The following is a 21,065-nucleotide window of genomic DNA, read 5'->3' as shown; positions in this document are numbered from 1 at the left end:
TTATTCTGATGTTTGGTCTGCACCACAACTGAACCCCTTGACCATGCCTGCATTCTTTTATGCATTGAGTTGCTACCACATGATTGGCTGATTAGATATTTGCATTAATAAGCAGGTGTACCTAATAAAGTGGCCACTGAGTACATATTAGTTAATAATATATATGGATAAATGGCAAATGAAGTTTAATCTGGACAATTGTGAGATACTGCACTTTGGGAGGTGAGAATCAATCAAAATCAAGTTTATTATCACTGACATACGTCGTGAAAATTATTGTTTTGTGGCATCAGTACACTGCAAGAAATAAAAAATTACTATGTTGCAATAAGGAATAAAATTAATTAATAATGCAAAAGAGGAAGAGTAAGTAATGTTAAGCACAAGAGATTCTGCAGATGCTGGAAATCTAGAGCAAAATATTGGAGGAACACAGCAGGTCTGGCAGCATCTATGAAAATAAATAAACAGAAAGATATAGATGGTAGACGGAAAAGGTGAAGGGCTAGTGAGGGAGAGAGGTGAAAGCCGAGCCAGAGTGGAAGAGGGAAGTGGTGGGGGGGAAATTATCAGAATTTATAGAAATTAAAGTTCATGCCATCAGGTTGGAGGCTACCCAGAATGAATATGGGGTATGGCCCCCTTCCCACTGCTCCTCTTCTCATCTGCCTATCACTAGACACTAGAATACTACAGCACAGTACAGGCCCTTCAGCCCGCGATGTTGTGCCAACCCATGTATTCCTTTAAAAAAACGTACTAAACCCACACTACCCCGTAACCCTCTATTTTTCTTTCATCGATGTTCCTGTCCAAGAGGCTCGTAAATACCCCTAACGTTTTAGCCTCTACCACCATCCCTGGCAAGTCATTCCAGGCACCCACAACCCTCTGTGTAAAAAAACTTACCCCTGATGTCTCCCTTAAACTTCCTTCCCTTAACTTTGTACGTATGCCCTCTGGTGTTTGCTACTCATGCCCTGGGAAACAGGTACTGGCTATCCACCCCATCTATGCCTCTCATAATCTTGTAGATCTCCTTGGTGCCCTTTCACCTCCCCCTTTTCCCATGGTCCACTCTTGTCTTCCATCAGATTCCTTCTTCTCCAGCCCTTTACCTTTATCACTCACTATCTCCCTACCGTTTTTTCCTCCCCCACCCACCTGACTTCACCTATTACATTCTAGCTAGTACTCCTTCCCTTTCCCCCATCCTTTCCAGTGCTGATGAATGGTCTTGACCTGAAACATTAATGTTTTTTTTTCATTTCCATAGATGTTGTCTGACCTGCTGAGTTCCTCCAGCATTTTGTGAGAACAGGTAATATTCATCGGTTCACATACTTTTCTGAAACCTGATGGTGGAGAGGAAGAAACTGTTCCTAAAATGTTGAGTATGTGACTTTAGGCTCCCTGATGGTAGTAATTAGAAGAGAGCACATTTGGGAATGTGAGTGTCCTCACTGATGGACAGCACTTCTTCGGGCACCACATTTTGAGGATGTCCTTGATGATGGACAATGTAGGAGGAGAGTAGACAGAAAATAGAGGGGTCCTTAATGTTGATGTGCAGAGGGATCTTGGAGCGCAAGTTCATTGCTCCTCTAAAGTAGCAACACAAGCAGATAGGGTAGTAAAGCAGGCCTACAGTATTCTTGCCTTAGTCCATTAGAGATGTTACCTGGCTGATGCGCAGTATTAGATTTATGTCACCTGCACTGGTTAGTGTTGAGGCCAAAATGTTCCACTTTAGTCTCATCTGACCACAAGACCTTCTTCCACATCTTTACAGTGTCTTCTAAGTAATGTTTTGCAAAGTTTTTACAGGTGAGGATATGCTTTTTTTAGCGGTATGTGTGGCATAAATTTAACACTGCACATCAGCCAAGTAACACTATTCCTACTGTAATGTATAGTGGAGGTAGCATCATTCTATGGAGATGCTTTTCAGCAGTAGAGACTGGAAATCTAGTCAGGATTGATGGGAACAACATACATCAAAGTTGCTGGTGAACGCAGCAGGCCAGGCAGCATCTATAGGAAGAGGCGCAGTCAACGTTTCAGGCCGAGACCCTTCGTCAGGATTGATGGGATAGAGAATGCTGCTAATTAGAGATCCTGGATAAAAACCTACTAGCCTCTGCCAGAAAGCTTACACTAAGGAGGAAGTTCATCTTTCAGCAGGACAACAACCCGAAGTACACTGCTAGAACAGCCATGGAGAGGGTTCAAACAAAGAAAATTGAGGTCCTTGAGTGGCCCAGTCATGGCCCTGACCTTAACCCAATCGAAAATCTCTGGCAAGACCTAACGATTGCTGTCCACCACTGCTTCCCAACTAACCTGACACAGCTTGAGCTACTTTGCATGGAGGTATGGGCAAATCTTGCTCCATCACATTGTGAAAAGCTAATTGAGACCTACCAGAAAGACTACTGGCTGTAATAACTGAGAGAAGTGATTTGACTAAGCGCTGATCAAAGGGAATGATTACTTTTGAACTGCTAACATTTCAGGTTTTGAATTTTTAGTTTTTCACACTTTTCAATTTTCCTTGTTTTTTGGGGCTGAAGAAAGGAGCATGTGATTCACAAATAAAAATTCTCAGTTAAATTGATCAAAATCCCTGGTTGTATTACTCACTTATGTGAACAAAGGTTTGGGGACTGAATACTTTTTCAAGACATTGTAATTTGAACATTTAAGTCATTTTACTATTACAGTGCCTATAAAAAGATTCTTTTTCCGTTGATCAGTATCAAAAAAAGCCAAATAAAATCCACGATGATTCAATGTTGTAAAACATGAAAACTTCTGGGGGAGGGGGTGAATACTTTTTATAGGTACTGTATGATCTAAGAACAATTTCTAAATTTTGAGCTGATTTGTCCAAAGGTGAAAACTAGCTAGGTATGTTGTACTACTTCCTATAAGAACTTGCTCACTTAATAGTGAACATTTTCCAATATACATGAATTCTTAGCTAGTTAATATTTTCACTTCAGACACTGATCCAGATCTCTCTGGGCAATGCTAATTCTAAATGGAACTACTAGCAGTTAGCTTTTCAAGCAACATTAAGCCCTGGACCTCAGAAGGTATAACCCTGGGACTTCCGGTGAGGCACGAGGCAAGATGGCAGCATGGCACTGAGCGCTGACACACAACCCTCCTTTCTCAAGTTCTTCAGGGCTCATAGACGGTCTTAATACAAGGTTGAGTTGGAGAAAGATCTAACTAAAGACATGGCTTCAAAAAAAGATACAAACTCAACCAGGAAACAAGATACCAGCAGACAACAATAAGCTAGCGATTCATCCGAAGAAATAGCTATGCTAATTAAACTAACAATGGCAACGGAGATGGAATCGCTGCAAGAAATGGTAGCCCACATGCTAAGGGAGTTGCTGGAAAAGGCTCTTGACCCCATACAGAAGCATATGGCAGAGAATGGCAATATTCTCCAGTTGTTAAAGGAGCAAGCGGACATTCATGCTAAAAAATTTAACATGGTCTTCAACAAAATAGACAACATTCAGGTTTGCTTACGCAAGAATGGGAAAGTTACTAACTCCTGTCTCGCGGAGGTGTCTAAGATATGGAAGAAGTTAAACGACTTGGAGGACAGATCCAGCAGAAATAACGTGCAGCTGGTCAACTTGCCGACAGGTGCTGAGGGCGACGATCCAAGAGGTTACCTCCAGAAGATGCTGCCTAATTGGATTCCAACGCTCAAGAATTCCCACAGCACTCCTTTGGAGATCAATAGAGCACATAGGATCTTTTCCAACAACACCTCAAGACCGTGGACCATGATTTTTAAGCTACTATGGTACGCCGACCGGCAGGCTATCCTGGAGGGTGCGAGGAAAGCCAAACCTACTCTCCCTGATGGCACCCAGCTACAGTTCTTCGCCGACTACAGCCCCGGCATGATGGAGGAACGGCAGGGATACCAGGAGATCCGTGCTAAACTTCAACAGAAGGGGATCGACTCACTTCTCATATACCCAGCGATTTTGAAAGTGAATATCAAGGGCATGAAGATGTCGTTTAACTTGGCAGAGGAAGCAAAAGAAGTTCTGAAATCATCGATGCTGGGAGATATGGAAGAAGACCCTGGGCAAAGACCACACGCCCCTCGGAAGGAGATAGAACAGCATTAAGAGCTTGAACTAGCCTGTATGCGCAATTTATCAGGCACGGGCAAGTTAACATTCTAGGTGTGAAGTTTTCTGGTTATTCCTTTATCCGAAAGTCATTCGTTGCACCTTTGTATTTAGTTAATTAAGGGGCCAATTTGTTTCTGACTATTGCAGGTCAGAGTTTTAAGGTAATATTCAATATACCCAAATGTAATACTTCATCAAGAATGAAGCTGAAAAACAGCAGTTTGTTCTGACTAACTTTAGAATGTTATGTCTCCAGTAGACTTGTTTACATTTCTGGGCACCAGATAAGACGTCATAGCGTCATCGCTAAGCGACGGTTTACTGAAGCGACAGTTTCTTGCAAGATAGCTGTTGGGATCTTGATCATGTGTTACTGTATAATATATGTGAGACGGAAACGGTTTTACTTATATAGGTTAACGGGTTTGTCCAGGTTTCTTTTTTCTTGTCTCGTTGATATGATTGTCTATGAGAACTGCTTTGCCTTTCTAATTTGTTGGTGCTGGAAGGGGGCGGTTGATGTCAGTGTTCAGTGTCTGACATTGCTAAGTGACACTCACAGATGTTATAAAGCAAAGGGTTGAATGTGAGGGGTGATGGGAGGGGGGGTGGGAAGGGGGTAACTCAGGGCTCCACCACCAACTTACAACAACAGATCCAGGGGAAGATGAGCAACACAGATAAATTAGAAGATCTTACTATTGTATCATTTAATGTTAGAGGATTAAACTCTCCCTACAAGCGTTCAAAGGTTTTAGATTTCTTACGCAGAAAGAAAATAGATATTGCACTGTTACAGGAAACACATCTTAAACCTAATGACATTCCCAGGGTTCAAAACTGTTTTTATAAACCTGTTGTGGCATCAGCTGATGGTACTCATACGAAAGGAGTTTTGATAGTAATGAGACGTAATATTAATGTATCAATTGAAAGGATGGGCGCCGACAATAAAGGACATCTAGCTTTTTGCTGCACATCCATTCAGGGTAAAAAAGTTGCATTCATTAGCCTATATGCCCCAACTATATTCGAGGTTGAATTTTTCCCTCAATTACCTCACAATTACTGAAGTTAAGTGACTATCAACTATATGTTGGTTCGGATATGAATGCTTTGGTAAACATTAACCTCGATAAATCTTCCTCAACTATATTAAGCTCTCAAGAATCTGCTTCCAAAGCACTTAACCTTTTTCTAGCGGATTTAAATTTAACAGATGTGTGGAGGGTGCATAATCCGTCTGCTAAAGACTATACCTTTTTCTCCACAAGACATAAAACCTTCTCTCGGATAGATTACATTCTTATATCCTCCGGTCTGTTGCCTTTAGTACACTCAATAGAATTTTTGCCCAGACATCTATCTGATCACAACCCAGTCATATCTACTTTTAATTATGGCAAAATTAAAAATAAGGCTACTAGGTGGAAGTTTAACTCCACCCTTCTAAAAAACGATGAATTTCTATCACAACTGAGAACAAAACTGACAGAATTTATAAATGTAAATAAAAATAGTGACTCAGATGTGACAGTGATTTGGGCCTCCATCAAGAGTTTCTTACGAAATAACGCTATATGGTTCAGTTCTTACCTACATAAAAGCCGGCTTTGAAAGATTTCCATCTTAGAAGAAGAATGTAAGGTTTTGGAAAATGATCTCAAAAGGAGATACACCATAACAAAAGAAAACGAGCTCAAAACAAAACAAGCAGAAGTAAATGATTTATTAAGAAGCAGGGCAGAATATATGATCCATATAACCAAACATAAGTATTACGCAGAAGGCAGCAGGCCGAGCCATCTTTTAGCTCTAACGCTCAAAGAACAGGAAACTAAAAGTTCTATACCAGCAATTAGATGTGCTAAACGTGGAGTAGTAGCTTCAACAGAGGAAATAAACGAGACATTCAAGTATTACTTTAAAGAATTGTATACAAGTGGCTCAATTCCTTCTGAGAATGACTTCACGGATTTTTTCAGTGGATTAGACCTCCCCACATTGTCGTTAAAGGACACCAAAACTCTAGACTCTCCTATTACATTGGATGAGCTACTCAAAGCAGTCAAAGCTACAAATAAGGGCCATACGCCAGGCATAGATGGCATACCTGTGGAACTTTACCTAGCACTTTGGGATATTCTTGGATCAGTATGGTTAGAAACATCAAATTATGCTTTTGGAAATGGCGCTTTCCATAGAGATCTAAACACAGCCCTGATCACAGTTATACCTAAGCCCGGTAAGGACCCTTTGGAGTGTGCCAATTATTGTCCAATCTCCTTGATAAATGCCAACCTCAAGATATTTTCCAAAGTCTTAGCCAGTAGACTTGAGACAGTAGTTGGGAAAATAATTAGTTCAGATCAAAAGCGTAGAAAAAGCGTGTCGGAAGGACAATGTCAAGATAATTATGGGGGATTTTAATATGAAAGTGGATTGGGAAAGTCGGGAAGGTAATAGATCTCAGGAGAGGGAGTTTGTAGAATGCCTACAAGATGGCTTTTTGGAGCAACTTGTCCAGAAGCTCACCAGGGGACCGGCTGTTTTGGATTGGGTGCTGTGTAACGAACCTGAGGCGATTAGGGAGCTGGAGGTAAAGGAACCTCTTGGAAGTAGCGATCATAATATGATTGAGTTCAGTTTCAAATTTGAAAAGGAGAAGCTGGTATCAGGTATATCGATATTTCAGTGGAACAGGGGAAATTACAGTGGTATGAGAGAGGAACTGGCCCAAGTCAATTGGAAAAGTAAACTAAATGGAGGGACGGCAGAGCAGAATTGGATGAAATTCCTACAAGAAATAAGGAAAATGCAGGAAAAATATATTCCAAGAAAAAAGAAAATCATGAATGGAAAAATGGCACAAATGTGGCTAACGAGAGAGGTTAAGGCAAAAATAAAAGCAAAAGAAACAGCGTACAAGGAAGCAAAAATTAGTGGGAAAAAATGAGGACTGGAAGACCTTTAAAAACTTACAGAAAGAAACTAAGAAAGTCATTAGGAAAGAAAAGATGAATTATGAAAGGAAGTTGGCGATTAACATAAAAAAGGATACTAAGTGTTTTTTTAAATATATGAAGAGTAAAAGAGTGACAAGGGTAGATATGGGACCGATTGAAAATGATGCTGGAGTAATTATAATGGATAACAAAGAGATGGCGGAGGAACTGAATGAGTATTTTGCATCAGTCTTCACAGTGGAAGACAAGAGCAATATACCTGATAGCCAGAGGTATCAGGGAATAGAATTAGGTACAGTCAAGATAACTAGAGAGGAAGTGCTTGGAAGCTAAGTGGACTAAGAATAGATAAGTCTCCCGGCCCGGATGAGGTGCAGCCCAAGGGTTCTGAAGGAGGTGGCTTTAGAGATTGTGGAAGCATTGGAAATGATCTTCCAGGAATCAATAGACTCTGGCATGGTTCCGGAGGACTGGAAGGTCGCAAATGTAGTTCCGCTATTTAAGAAAGGAAGGAGGCAGCAAAAAGAAAATTACAGACCTATTGTCTGACATCGGTGGTTGGAAAGATATTGGAGTCAATCCTCAAGGATGAGGTTATGAAATACCTCGAGATGCATGACAAGATAGGCCGAAGCCAGCATGGTTTCATGAAGGGAAGATCCTGCCTTACCAACTTAATGAAATTTTTTGAGGTAATCTCGAATAAGATTGACAAGGGAGAGGCTGTGGATGTTGTGTATTTGGATTTTCAAAAGGCCTTCGATAAGGTGCCGCATATGAGGCTGCTTAATAAGATGAGAGCCCATGGAATTATAGGAAAGATATTGAAATGGGTGGAGCATTGGCTGATAGGCAGAAAGCAAAGGGTGGGAATAAAGGGATCCTATTCTGATTGGTTGCCGGTTACTAGTGGTGTTCCGCATGGGTCGCTGTTGGGGCCGCTTCTTTTTACGATGTATATCGATGATTTGGATTATGGATTAAATGGTTTTGTGGCCAAGTTTGCAGATGACACCAAGATAGGTGGAGGAGCAGGAAATGTTGAAGAAACGGAAAGGTTGCAGAGAGACTTAGTCAGTTTAGGAGAGTGGGCAAAGAAATGGCAGATGAGATACAACGTTGACAAATGTATGGTTGTACATTTCAGAAGAAGAAATAATCGGGCAGATTATTATTTAGATGGGGAGAAAATTCAAAAATCTGAAGTGCAAAGGGGCTTGGGGGTCCTCGTGCAGGATACCTAAAGGTTAACCACCAAGTTGGATTGGTGGTAAGGAGAGCGAATGCTATGTTGGCATTCATTTCAAGAGGAATAGTGTATAAGAGTAAGGAGGTGTTGATGAGGCTCTATGGGGCATTAGTGAGACCTCATTTGGAATACTGTGTGCAGTTTTGGGCCCCCTATCTTAGAAAGGATATACTGATGTTGGAGAGAGTTCAGAGAAGATTTACAAGGATGATTCCTGGAATGCAGTGGCTAACATATGAGGAGCATCTGTCGGCTCTTGGATTGTATTCATTAGAGTATAGAAGAATGAGAGGGGATCTCATAGAAACCTTTAGAATATTGAAAGAGTTGGACAGAGTAGATGTGGAAAGGTTGTTTCCCTTGGTGGGTGAGTCCAGGACAAGAGGCCATAGTCTTAGAATTAGAAGGTACCCAGTTAAAACAGAGATGAGGAGAAATTTTTTTAGCCAGAGGGTCGTGGATTTGTGGAATTCCTTGCCACATATGACTGTGGAGGCCCGATCATTGAGGATGTTTAAGGAGGAGACTGACAGGTATCTAATTAGTCAGGGTATCAAGGGATATGGGGAAAAAGCCGGAAATTGGAACTAGATGGGTGAATAGTTTAGCTCATGGGGGAGCTGCAGAGCAGACTCGATGGGCCAAATGGCCTACTTCTGCTCCTTTGTCTTGTGATCTTGTGATCAAACGGGCTTTATCAAGGGGCGTCTCGCATCTGATAATATTCGCCGGCTCTTACACGTACTGAGTGCAACACATAAAATCCCACCTGCCTGTGGCCTGCTATTTCTAGATGCTGAAAAAGCCTTCCATCGCCTTGAATGGCCATATCTTTGGAGAGTTCTAAAAGAATTTAAGTTCAGCGATAAACTTATCAATATGATTCGAACACTGTATGCTAATCCTTCAGCCCGGGTATGTGTGGGAGGAGGTTTCTCAGAGTTATTTGACATAAGACGGGGCACATGACAAGGGGACCCTTTGTCTCCTTTAATTTTTAATATATCTATTGAATCGCTTGCACATTTAATTAGAAACTCTCCTCAGATCTCCCCTATTACAATAGGTACAACATCACATTCAATATCACTTTACGCGGACGACACGCTAGTTTATACGGCCAATGTTCAACAAACTCTCCCCTATGTTTTAAAAGCACTGGAGCAATTTGGATTTCTTTCAGGATACAAAGTTAATTTGTTAAAATCAGCATTGATGCTGATTAATACAGATAAAAGTAAGGTGTCTCTTCCTCCGCAGAGTAAAGTTACAAACGAGGTCCTCTACTTGGGTATTAAAGTTAATATTTCCCTATCATCTGTGGCTAAAACAAATTACTCTTTAATTCTAAATAAAATAGAGGAAGATATTAATAGATGGAGACACCTGCCAGCATCAGTCCCAGCCCATATTTCGGTCATTAAAATGAACATCTTACCCCGCATTAATTTTATCAGCTCAATTACCCCACTTGCACCTCCAGCAGGATATTGGCAAAAACTGGACTCCTTACTACGATACTATGTTTGGAATGGTAAACGACCCAATATAAAATGGTCAGTTCTACAATTCAAAAAGTTGAATGGGGGATTGGCATGTCCAAATTTTAAATTGTATCACTGGGCATTTGTCTTCAAAAGTCTTAGCTATTGGATGGAGGAGGATAAAGTTTCGTCCTGGAAAAATATAGAACAAGAGCTAATAGCACCAATAAGGTTGAAGGACTTTCTCCTTATAGGTATGTCTACCAAAATATGTGATTTGTATTACGGTCTAATTTTAATCCATATGCTACAAGTGTTTAGAGCAGCAGAAAAATTCCTAAAATTTAAAACCGTATGGTGTAAATCATCTCCATTATGGAACAATAATCATTTTCTATCTGGGGGGAAATCATTCACTAACAGAACTTGGGAGGATAAAGGTATTACTACTCTTCAAGATATTAATGGGGCAAGTACTATCCTTAGCTTTCAAGAACTGATATCTCGATATAATATTGATAAACATTCTCTTTTTTTCTATTTTCGAGTAAGATCAGCTTGTAAAGCCTATGGTGTTCCCTGGGGATCAGATTTAAAGGACCATCCCATTTTAAGTTGGATACAGAGTGCTCCAGGACAGATAGTGTCATATATCTATGATAAATTAAACTCCCAGAATTATATGCCCACATCGGGAATGAAAGCTTGGGATAGGGCCATATCTGAATTGGGACAAGACTTAGACTGGGATACGATTTGGGATAATGCTGCCGGTGCTTCGAAAAACCCGAATCATCGGTATATACACTTGAAATTTTGTCATAGAGCGTATTTAACACCGAGAATTAGACATCAAATGGGACTCGTTCCTGACCCTTATTGTTCATTTTGCCCCCATAGAGCCATTAGCCCTTTTATACATGTTGTATGGGAATGTCCAGGGGTTTTTGATTTGTGGGGGAAGGTTATCAGCACTCTTACAGAACTAACAGGGGTACAATTAACAATGGACCCCGCTGTACATGTTCTAAATGATGACTCCCACCTTTCCCTTACGGAAAAAACACGCAAAATCTGGCTGGCAGGCCGGACTGCAGCTAAGAAGATTGTAGTCCAGCGTTGGAAACCTCCCCATGATATTTCAAATACTCACTGGCTTCGGAGCTTTTTGGACATTTCTTACCTGGAACTTTCATCAGCAAGAGTAAATGATGCACGACCAAACACAATCTTAATGTGGACAAATTTGATATCTAACCTAAAAGATCTTTTCTTAAAATAGGAATGTTTTGTCTGTGTATGTACTATTATTCAGTTGATTGGTGGAGGGGAGAGGGATGGGGGAGAGAGGGGTGGAGAGGGGATGGTGATGAAAGTTGGGGGTGGCTGGGTTTGACAGTCAAAATGTAATTGGCAACTGGTTGTATTGAATGTAATTTGTTGGTGTTGCAATAAAAAATTAATAATAAAAAAAAGGAAGGTATAACCCTGGACTTTTCCTGAAAAAAGAAAAATCTCTTAGTGTGCTGCACAGGATAAGATCTGGTGCAAGTTCCAAGACAAGCCTGATTTTAACACTATTACTGGGTTTCAGCTAGAAGCAAAAGTGAAAACAAAGTATATATTTTTTCATATTGTTTAATGTTAATTAGAAGTGTGTTTGTAGATATTTTACATTTTGATTTTGTAATTTCTAATAAGTTATTTTAATTCCTCCAATATTGACATTAAGAATGTTTTAACATGTTTTGTGATCATTAAGAGCTACTAAAAATCCTTTACAGTTTCTTTAAAAGCCAGGAAAGCTTTAGAAGGTCGGGGACTGAAAAAGGAGTATTGCTGCTTTCTTAATTCAGTGGATTCCTGTTAATTGGACCATCAGTTAATCGGGGCTGCTGCTTATTTGGGACAATTCTTAAAGAACAAAAACAAATTGAGAAAAGAGCTAGGTTACCTTTGTTTATTTGGAACACTATGCTACTTAATTGGGACAGGAGATTGTTGCTGACCAGTTTCTAACTAAGGTCAGGTAATGAAATGATTTCACTACTTCAACAAGTTAGGACCTACAAAGAATTTAAAGGTATTGACAATCATCTTGAACGTTACAATGAAAATGAAGATTTGGAGGATGCAATCGTTGAAAGCATTGTTTGACTGCAGTCCATTATTTGCACTTGGTTTCTGCGCTGACTTTGTTAATTTACAGTCTATCAAAAAAACAGGGCAGCGTAACTTAATTGGTAAGTATTACAAGCTAATACAGAGTTTTATAGTACCGCAGTAGTTTTGATAGTGTTCTAATTTGTTCTGTATTTCATTTAAATACATAATTTTACTCAGTTAAATGGTAGCTTATCTTTGTTATACTTTCTATGCAAATTCAGCAGATGCTCAATAGGTCTAAAATGTACCGGTCCCAATGTGTCACAATTAATCAGAACCCACTGTATTCAAATAACATCTGGGGTATTTTGGGCACATGGTTTCCCTCTGCTAGAGAAGGCCTTGCCATACTGAGACAGCCAGTTCAAATGCTGATGGTTTCAGAGCAATAAAACTGGATCTCTACATTCGGTCTAGATAAATCACGGAAGATAATGTGTGTTCATTACATTCAAGAAGATTGGTCTGGCAAAATCTGGGCTGTCATAACTGCAATATTGGAAAAAAATAGGAGAGTCTCAAAAAAGGGGGCATTTTTGCAAAGGGCTGGTCATTTAAACTGCAGTTCATAGACATCTCTTGTCTCGCTGGAACTTCATGGAGGCTCATGGAAGTTAAATCTGGTTACTGTCATAGTGAATGACAGGACATGTGTGAAGGTCCTGGTCTTCACTTGTTCCTCTTCTTTTGTGTTTCTGTATTGAAGATCCTTACTAAATGAGATCAAGAATTTCAGAAATTAGAATATTTCTTAATGCTGCTGTCATTTTTCTCTCCCAACACTTGGGGGGACATTCTTTAACTAATAATGGGATTACTTTGAGGATTTCAGTATTTTTACTCATTTTAGGTGAAGCAGTTAAGAAAATCATTCTAAGTATTATAAATATTTCATTGAAAGATACAAAAATATGACAAAGTAGTCAGAATTACTCAAGTGAATGGAGCTCTTTTTGAACACAAAATTCTAGTACGTCTGCAATGAAGCTGCTCTCCTATGCCATGAGATTTTTTTTTTACAAAACTGCAATCTTCCCCACTGAACTTGTGTCCAGATACCTCGATTCTATTTTATTCCCCTTGTTCAGTCCCTTACCACCTACATTCAGAACACTTCACATCCTCTCGATCTCTTCAACAACTTTTAATTCCCTGGCCTTGATCACCTAATTTTCCCTATGGACATCCAGTCCCGAAACACTTCTGTCCCTCATCAAGAAGGCCTTAAAGCTCTCCACTTCTTTCTAGACAACAGACTTCATCAGTTCCCTCCACCATTTGGTGGAACTGGTCTTCACACTCAACAGTTTCTCTTTTGGCTCCTCCCATTTTCTTCAAACCCGAGATCCCCATTTATTCTTCTCAACTCCAGCAAATTCCAGTGGAAATGACCTCTCTCCCGTGGTCCACTTTCCACTCCTATGAGATTACATCTTCTTCAGCCTTTTGCCTTTTCCACCTATCACCTCCCAGCTTCTCACTTCATCTTTCCTCCCCCACCCTAACTACCTTCCCCTTCACCTAGCTTCACCTATTACCTTCTGGCGTGAACTCTTTCTGCTCCCCCCACTTACTAGTTCTGGTTTCTTCCCCCTTTCTTTCCAATACTGATGAAGGATCTCAGCCCGAATCGCGACTTTTTATTCCTCTCCATAGGTGCTGCCCATTCAGCTGAGTTCCTCCACCATTTTTGTATGTCAATCTTTCCTCTTCACTAATATTAAGTATCAAAATCATCTGTAAAATTATGTCATTCATCTGGAGGTAATCCATTGAAAGAAGACATGAAAGTATTTTTTATTAAAGTCATCAGTGATTTTCCCATTCTCCTGGCCAACTGCAGAAATATTTATGCATATTAAAAACAATACTGTGTTTCCTTACTACCATTGTTCCCTCTAAGCTCTGCAGGAGCGTGGTCGTGCAATAACTGAAATGCTCCTGTGCACGCAGTGTTTGTTGCCATGCAGCTGGAACTTTCTTTTATATAATATTAATATAATTGTAAAATACCCTGTAATTATATTAATGTAGATGATCTATAAATCTTATAAATAATAAAATGTACCACAACCTTTACTTTGAAATATTTTTAGGGCTTCAACATATTTAGATTGTCAGAGTTTCAAGGTACAACACTGTTACAAATTAAAACAACAAACACAGAATGAAAGTTGGTAGCTCATTGTTAATAAATCGCTGGCTCGCTGATTGCTGATGCCGACTAGTCAACATTCATATACTATGCATATTACAAAGAAAACTTTTAAAGTGCTGCAGAGTTTTCAGGCTGCGTACAAATTTCCTGCTCAGAGCAATGTTTAAAAAAACTACAGCTGTAAAATAAAACTAGAGGGAACATTGCTTACAACTGTGCAGAATACTAGAACTGCTGGTTTTCAAAACTTGCAAATTTGCTTCTCGAGCTGCAGCATTTTGGCATTTAGTCAAGGAAATTTTTTTTCTCTTAAAATTTTAAGTTTAACAATATGCACCTTTGTAATTGCCTGTCTATTCGGCTAGTAAATGTTAAAAGAGATCAACAACTTTTGAAGACATTTTCACTATTTCATCTTTCAGATTTTCTAACTAAGCTCAATGAGGAAGACCAGTATGGCCTGATATTAACTTTGTTAAATCAAATGTCAAAACTAGAGAAAAATATAAATCATTTTAAATGTAAGTCTAATTTCAAATGTGATAAAAAAATAAAATTGAAACACAAATGCTGGGTCATAGGGATAGGGAATACATGAGGAAAATGATGAAAAAGCAAGCAAAACATGATGGGTATACAAATAAACTTTTATTGGAGAAGCAAATCCCTGGATATAATCAGGCAACACATGAGTGCAGTTCGAGCAGAATGGGAGAGGGAACAACAGTCAAAGTTGAGTTTATTGTCATATGATTATATACATGTACGTACAGATGCAATGAAAAACTTACTTGCAGCAGTATCATAGTTACATCACATCAGATACATAAGTCACAATAAATAGATAAATTAAAAATATAAATTATACAAGAAAGAACATAAATTTGTTGTAGTGAAAGTGGCCATGGTGATGTAATATTGAAGTGAAGTTTAGGGTTGCGTAGGTTGGCTAAAGAACAAATGGACGGGAGGGGAGAGGAGAGGAGCTGATGGAGGGAAGGAGTTGATGGAAGGGTCCTTACCCTCCTGCGGCCGTGGCTGATCCTTCATCGATCGAAAAACGAAGACTTTGGGGAAGACGATGGAGCAGCAAAGCACGACGCAGGAAATCAGAAGCACCTTCTGGAGGGCCGAGGAGCCCATGGCAACGCCGGTGCCGGATTCTGGAAGCGGCCGGCGGGCGGGCGGGCTCCGGGCTCAGGCCAGGTCCCCAGAGAGAGGCGGGGCCTCGGTCAGCACGTGACGACAGCTTCCGGTCTCCTGGAAATAAATAAGAATCGGGGCGCACTGCTGGTCTTTTCCTCTCTCGGGACGGCGGCTGGTGAGCCGTCGCGGTCGTGGCGATGGGCCAATGCTGGGAGGGTCCAGCAGCTCCTTATCAACTCCAGCCGCTGAAGGTGGAAGGGTCCTCGGGTGAGTGGGGTGACTGGGATGGGTGCGGGTCCCGCTGGTGGTTTAGCCCCTGCATTCCTTGTCTCTCTCTCAAGTTCTTCACACTCGTTCCTTCAACCTCACTCTTTCGCCTAGCCTTTAGAAGAGACCTCGCTGGCTGTGCGGATGTGGCGCGGAGAGGGAATTGTGAGAGGCCGTGATAGCGTCTGGTGGAAGGCCGATGGGACCGAGTAGAGCCGCTCCAACATTCATCATTTCCTTGTGTTCTCGGGTCTCTATCTGATTTCTCGGGAGATGGCGCTCCTGCGACGGAGAGGGGCCCGAGCACTTCCACTCCACGTGGTCGAACCAGGCTCGTGTAAGTGTTTCAAAGTAGTGGGTACTCCTGGCCTGCTCTGTAGTTAATGTGAAATAGAACAAAGAACCTGTTAACAATATCGCTATTTTTAAAGGGCTATTTTAGATTCAGTCTACCACAGTGTCCAAATGCAAATTTTTGCTATGATGGTTCTAAAACTATGAAGTTATTTCTGTGCACTTTCAGAAGTGTATTTGAAATATAAGGGTAATTAATTGTTTAGTGTCTTTTTTTTATCGCTGAGTAGTAATGATGTTTTTTCTCACGATGGTCTTCATAATCTTTGTGATGAGATTGCTTAAGGCATTGCTGATAGCTACTCAGTGCTTAATTGTCTGCTTTATACTCTTGCGAGTTGCTGGCTTCATAAAATTTTTTAATTGATTAGACTGCTGTTAGTATTCTAGTATATAGAAAATCGTTCTCGGTTTTCCGTGACATCTTTGGACCAGTGAAGTTGTGTCACAGCGGCATTAATGCAGCATTCCTACCTGATTTTTAACAGAATATTAAATACTTTTAAGAAATCAATGTGGCTATGTCTTATGAACATTTTCTGTTTTCTTCGCAGTTTCCAGAATACTTCTGATTGAGAAGTCATAAATCATGAACAGTCGCCAGGTAATTCGCACGTCTTTTCGATTTGGTTCAGTTACTGGAGAGTTGATGTCAGTCAGCAAAGTTTACTCGGGGTGAGGCTTACTGGAAATTCCGGATCAAAATCCAAAATGCTGAAAGAATTTGATGCTTACATTAGTAGTAGGGTCCGTGATTAAGGGTTATACACTGGAAAAACTAAATGGAATGGAACAACATTTTAAGCAGTGGCTGCTTGGGTAGTTAAAGAGATTAAATACTTGAGCTAGAAAATATATATAGGATCCTGTTAGTGGGGCTAGGTGGCAAGTAGGAGAGGTTTAGTGAAAGGGTTGGTGGATAGTGATTCCATTGTGAATTTGCTTTATCTCCTGGAGCTTGCTTTGTTGTCCTCAATGGCTTTGAATTGAGAGTATTTTAAATACCCAGGAGTAGTTAATTAGGAAACGTAGCTCATTTTGTGAGTGGCTGTGTGCTTTAGCATTAATGGTTTTGTTATTTGGGCATTGTTGACCTGGCCAGCATTTATTGCTCTTGAAAGTGACTGGTTGCCACCTTAAGCTGTTCGCTTCTGTTGAAAGTACTCACCACGCTGCTAATGGAGGAGTTCCAGTATTTAGAGAAGGTGACAATGTCAAGTTGATGTTTGGAATGCAGGGTGGTTGGCATTACAAGAGGTGTTTCTTTGCTGATAGAAGCTGTGTTTCGGAAGTTTTATTTCAGCAGATCTCATTATATAAGAGTCCAAGATTTAAAAAATCTGGTCTGACTTTTTTTAGATGCACACTACAGCTGAAGTACTAGTGTTATGGTTAGTGTGGGCTATGCTTGTTGAAATCCTAAATTGTAGTCAAACAACACGTGGTCCTCTTCAGTCCAGTCCAATCCCATGATCCAGCCTTCCTGAGCTGGTCCCATTTGCCTGCATTTGGTCTATCCATATCCCTCTAAACCAAGTGTTACCATCCTGGGGTCTATGGCATTAAAAAGGTTGGAAACTTATCCTCTAAACCTTCCCTGTCGAAATATCTCTTAAATGTTGTAAATGTACCCACATTCAACAGCTCATTCTGTAGCCACTGCCCTCCATGGAGAAAATTTTGCCTCCCGGGTTTTCTTCCCACTCACTTGAATCTCTGCACTTCATTTTCACTCTACTGGGGCTGGTGTAGTAAATGGGGGAAGAATGGCAAGCCTCTTTGCCCCTTGTTAATTTAAACATTTAAAGGTCGCTCCTTTGGTCTGTGCTCAAAGAAAACTAGCTCATCTTACCCAGTTTTTATACACAAGCCCTCTTAACCAATTTGGTATTTAGGCCTAGACAATGAACCTGAGTACACAGGGAGTAGTCCTGTGGCTGGAATGACTGCCTCCAATAATCAGTCATTTTGGAGGGCCTTTTCACTGAAGTCTTGCTCATCAAATGTCATCTAGATGCAGTGGGTACCTCCTGTACCTAATGAAGTCTCCACTGGGTGTATGTTGGCTTCTGGTGCTGTAGTCCACCCATCTTTCACTAACCATGGGCTAGGTGGTGAATGTTTGCATTGGTCTGCTTTTTGTGAGTAGGATGTGTCTGGACTACTTTCCATGGATGCTATTTCACTGGGAGAGTATCAGTTTCTGAGGGTTGGGTTTACTGCAGCAAGGATGTTCTCTGGTCTTGACACCTTTTTCTGTAAACTTCTCATTTGGTTAGTATTTGTGGAGTGATTGAATTATCTGAAGACAACTTCTGAGGACCTTGACAAAGCAAATATGGATCATCCTGTCATATTTGTGTTTGAATATGGTTGTGAATAATTTTATCAAGGATGAATCATTCACAACCATATTCAGGTTGTTGCAATTTGTTACTATAACCCACAGCTGCTTTGAGATCATATCAAGTCCTAGGCTGAATAGAAATTCTCATCTTGGCATTTAACATATTGGGCTTTAATATTTTGGCAATGGCACGGTGCATGAATGGAATAACTTGTATTGAACAGTGAGGGCAAACCCTTTGGAGAAGTTAAGTGACTTCCATTTCAATGGTGCAAAGGTGTGACTGTCATCACCTCCAGCAGTACAGCTTGGTTCAGATCTTGGACTGCTTATTTGGTAGTTCCTCTGGTGTTAGTGACAGTTGTGACTTTCAAATACTGCTAACTACTTATCTGGAACTTTCTAGTGCCATTGAATGTGTTAGCTTGGATCTAATGCTTGTCTTTATCTGGAGCAGTAGTGGGGGCATTGAAGTGCAATTGAGTAATCTGTGATATTCATTTGTTTTCTAATGGTGCTTTTTTACATTTGTTTCAGCCAGTGCCCTACTGTAATGTTGCACTATAAGGACTAAAGATTACTTAATCGCTGAAGAAGTAAGATTATTTCATGGGTAGGTGCCCAGATTCAAATGTGCAAGGTCCAGTGGCATTTATGTACACAATGTCTTAATGGAATCTTCAACATTGTTCCCTGTCTGGAGTTAAAATGATGTTTTTACTCACGATGGTCTTCATAACAAATATGATGAAACTGCTTAATAGCAATAACTGATTTCTCCAGACAGGGATTGTTGGCTAGATTGATTTAATGCAATGAGTGAGATTGGTTCTGTGCTTATTTCTGTGTCGTCCTGGGTTGCAAGTGTAATACATTATCTATGCGCTTAGTTTGTGACACCTTGTAGCAATAATGCTGCCCAAGGCTCATGTACCTTGGAGCGTTTAGTATAGTTTGTATTGGTGCATTTTCCTCTGCCATCTGCCCTTCACCCACCCATTTATTCCTTTTGCTGTTTGACTGTAGATTAATCTAATTGTGGTTATTGAATGAAATATTAAACCTATGTAGGTGTATATAATTTTCAGGTGCAATAAAAATGTAATAGTCTTTTCACTGAATGTTAAGGAAACATTTTAGCTTAAAGTTAATTCTCTCTCACTTTTTTCTTCCCAGAGCTATCTTGAGTGGATCATCGTTAAAAGTCCCTTGATATTGGCAGTGAAACTGCAGAAGGCTCCAGGCTGGATATGTTCAAAATTCGTGCTTGGTCACAAGCCTAGATACTTGATGTTATTCATGACATGTATCCACCAACATTTTATTTGCATGCCTTCTGTTCAATGTAACCTAGAATATGTTGAAATGTATTATTTACAGATGTCAGTGTAATGAGTTTAAATTTGTATATTTGGTAACTGAAAAGCATGGTTGGTAATTCAAAGCAGTGAAAATTTCTTGAAGTACCAAATGTCTTCCTTCATCTCCATTTCTTGAAAATTTCTATGTATTAAATGCTTTGTCAGGAACTGGTGCTTTGGTTTAGTTTCTGCAGTTTAGTACTCCTAAATGCCCTAGCATGATTTTTGAGAAGGTAGTTTTGTGCATTTTTCAAGCAATTACACTTTATAAGGTGCATAAATGATTAGAACAATGACACTGCCAATCAAGGCTGTAAACTATTATCGAGTAGTGTGTTGCTTTTGCTCTGATGATGCCTAGTGTTAGGTAGTGATAATATTCTAACTTTTTATTTCTTGGTCTATAAAAGCAAGCAACAAAATGGCACCATATGTACCTATACTGTACTTGGAGGGTATTATGAATTTGAATTCAAATCCACAGATGCCTCTTTATTTGTATTTCTTACTACTCTATCATTTTATAATAGATGTCCTAGCTCTATTTGCAATGATTCAATTTATCTGCAAATGTGTTACTCATGCCTCCAGTATTTGTATCTGTTATTGATGTGTATCATTGCACCACTAATTGGACAATTGTCCTTTCTACCCTTGGTCTCCACTCTAAGCTAATTAGACAGCTTCACTTTGAACTTAGACCACACTACCGTGTGAAGCCTTCTCAAATGGCCTATTGTATTGATAATATCTACTGCTGCCCTTAATCTTACTGGCTTTTTCAAATTATGCTGCAGTGGTGGGTGGGGGGGGAAGGGAAGAGTATTTCCATTGCACAACACCAGGATGACTATCCATGAGTTTTCTCCAATAGCTTCCCTATCCTAGGGCCTCAGTGGCCTGTACCCTTACACTCTGGCCCTTGGAGACCTCCACTCCAGCAAAGCCTTTCAACAGCAGAATCAGATGATTTGTCACCCTAACTTAGCAGCTGCAGTTCAATTACACTATACATATTGAATAGATTAAAAATCATGCCAAAAAACATACATATTAAATGAGTGAGGTAGTGTTCAATGCCCATTTAGGAATCTGATGGCAGGGGTGATAAAGCTGTTCCTGAACTGCGTGTATGCCTTCAGGCTTTTCTGTACCTCCAACCTGATGGTAACAGTGAAGAACATGTCCTGGGTGTTGGAGGTCTTTAAATGATGGATGCTGCCCTTCTGAGACAGTGCTCCCTAAAGCTGTCCTAGGTACATTGTAGGCTAGTACCCAAGATGGAGCCAACTAAATTTGCAACACTGCAGCTTCTTTTGGTCCTGTGCAGTAGTGCCCCCACCCAGACTGATGCAATAGGTTTCAATGAGATCTTTCATTCCACTGAGTGCAGGC

General features: G+C 40.2%; 1 protein-coding gene, 1 long non-coding RNA gene and 2 other non-coding genes across 4 annotated transcripts in view; 3 read left to right on the top strand and 1 right to left on the bottom strand.

Moving 5' to 3' along the window:
• LOC134354270 (protein RIC-3-like) overlaps nt 1-15,412 on the bottom strand; it is a 77,660-nt gene extending 62,248 nt beyond the window's left edge. The window contains exon 1 of the mRNA XM_063063182.1: nt 15,218-15,412. Within this exon, the coding sequence (XP_062919252.1) occupies nt 15,218-15,338 (121 nt within the window). The 5' untranslated portion in view covers nt 15,339-15,412. The remainder of the gene's footprint in view (nt 1-15,217) is intronic.
• A 38-nt stretch (nt 15,413-15,450) lies between these two features.
• On the top strand, nt 15,451-20,141 carry LOC134354271 (uncharacterized). The gene is made up of 5 exons (XR_010019754.1): nt 15,451-15,608; nt 15,723-15,945; nt 16,517-16,566; nt 18,847-18,922; nt 19,486-20,141. It is a non-coding gene; the product is annotated as an uncharacterized LOC134354271 (long non-coding RNA).
• Nucleotides 16,191-16,268, top strand: LOC134354434 (small nucleolar RNA SNORD35). The gene has a single exon (XR_010019795.1). It is a non-coding gene; the product is annotated as a small nucleolar RNA SNORD35 (small nucleolar RNA).
• Nucleotides 19,013-19,092, top strand: LOC134354435 (small nucleolar RNA SNORD35). The gene has a single exon (XR_010019796.1). It is a non-coding gene; the product is annotated as a small nucleolar RNA SNORD35 (small nucleolar RNA).
• Nucleotides 20,142-21,065: the final 924 nt, after the last annotated feature.

The sequence above is a fragment of the Mobula hypostoma genome, chromosome 11 (genome assembly GCF_963921235.1).
Source record: "Mobula hypostoma chromosome 11, sMobHyp1.1, whole genome shotgun sequence".
NCBI classification, from domain to species: Eukaryota; Metazoa; Chordata; class Chondrichthyes; order Myliobatiformes; family Myliobatidae; genus Mobula; species Mobula hypostoma.
Note: the sequence above shows the minus strand (reverse complement) of the source record. Positions and strands in the feature narration are given on the sequence as shown.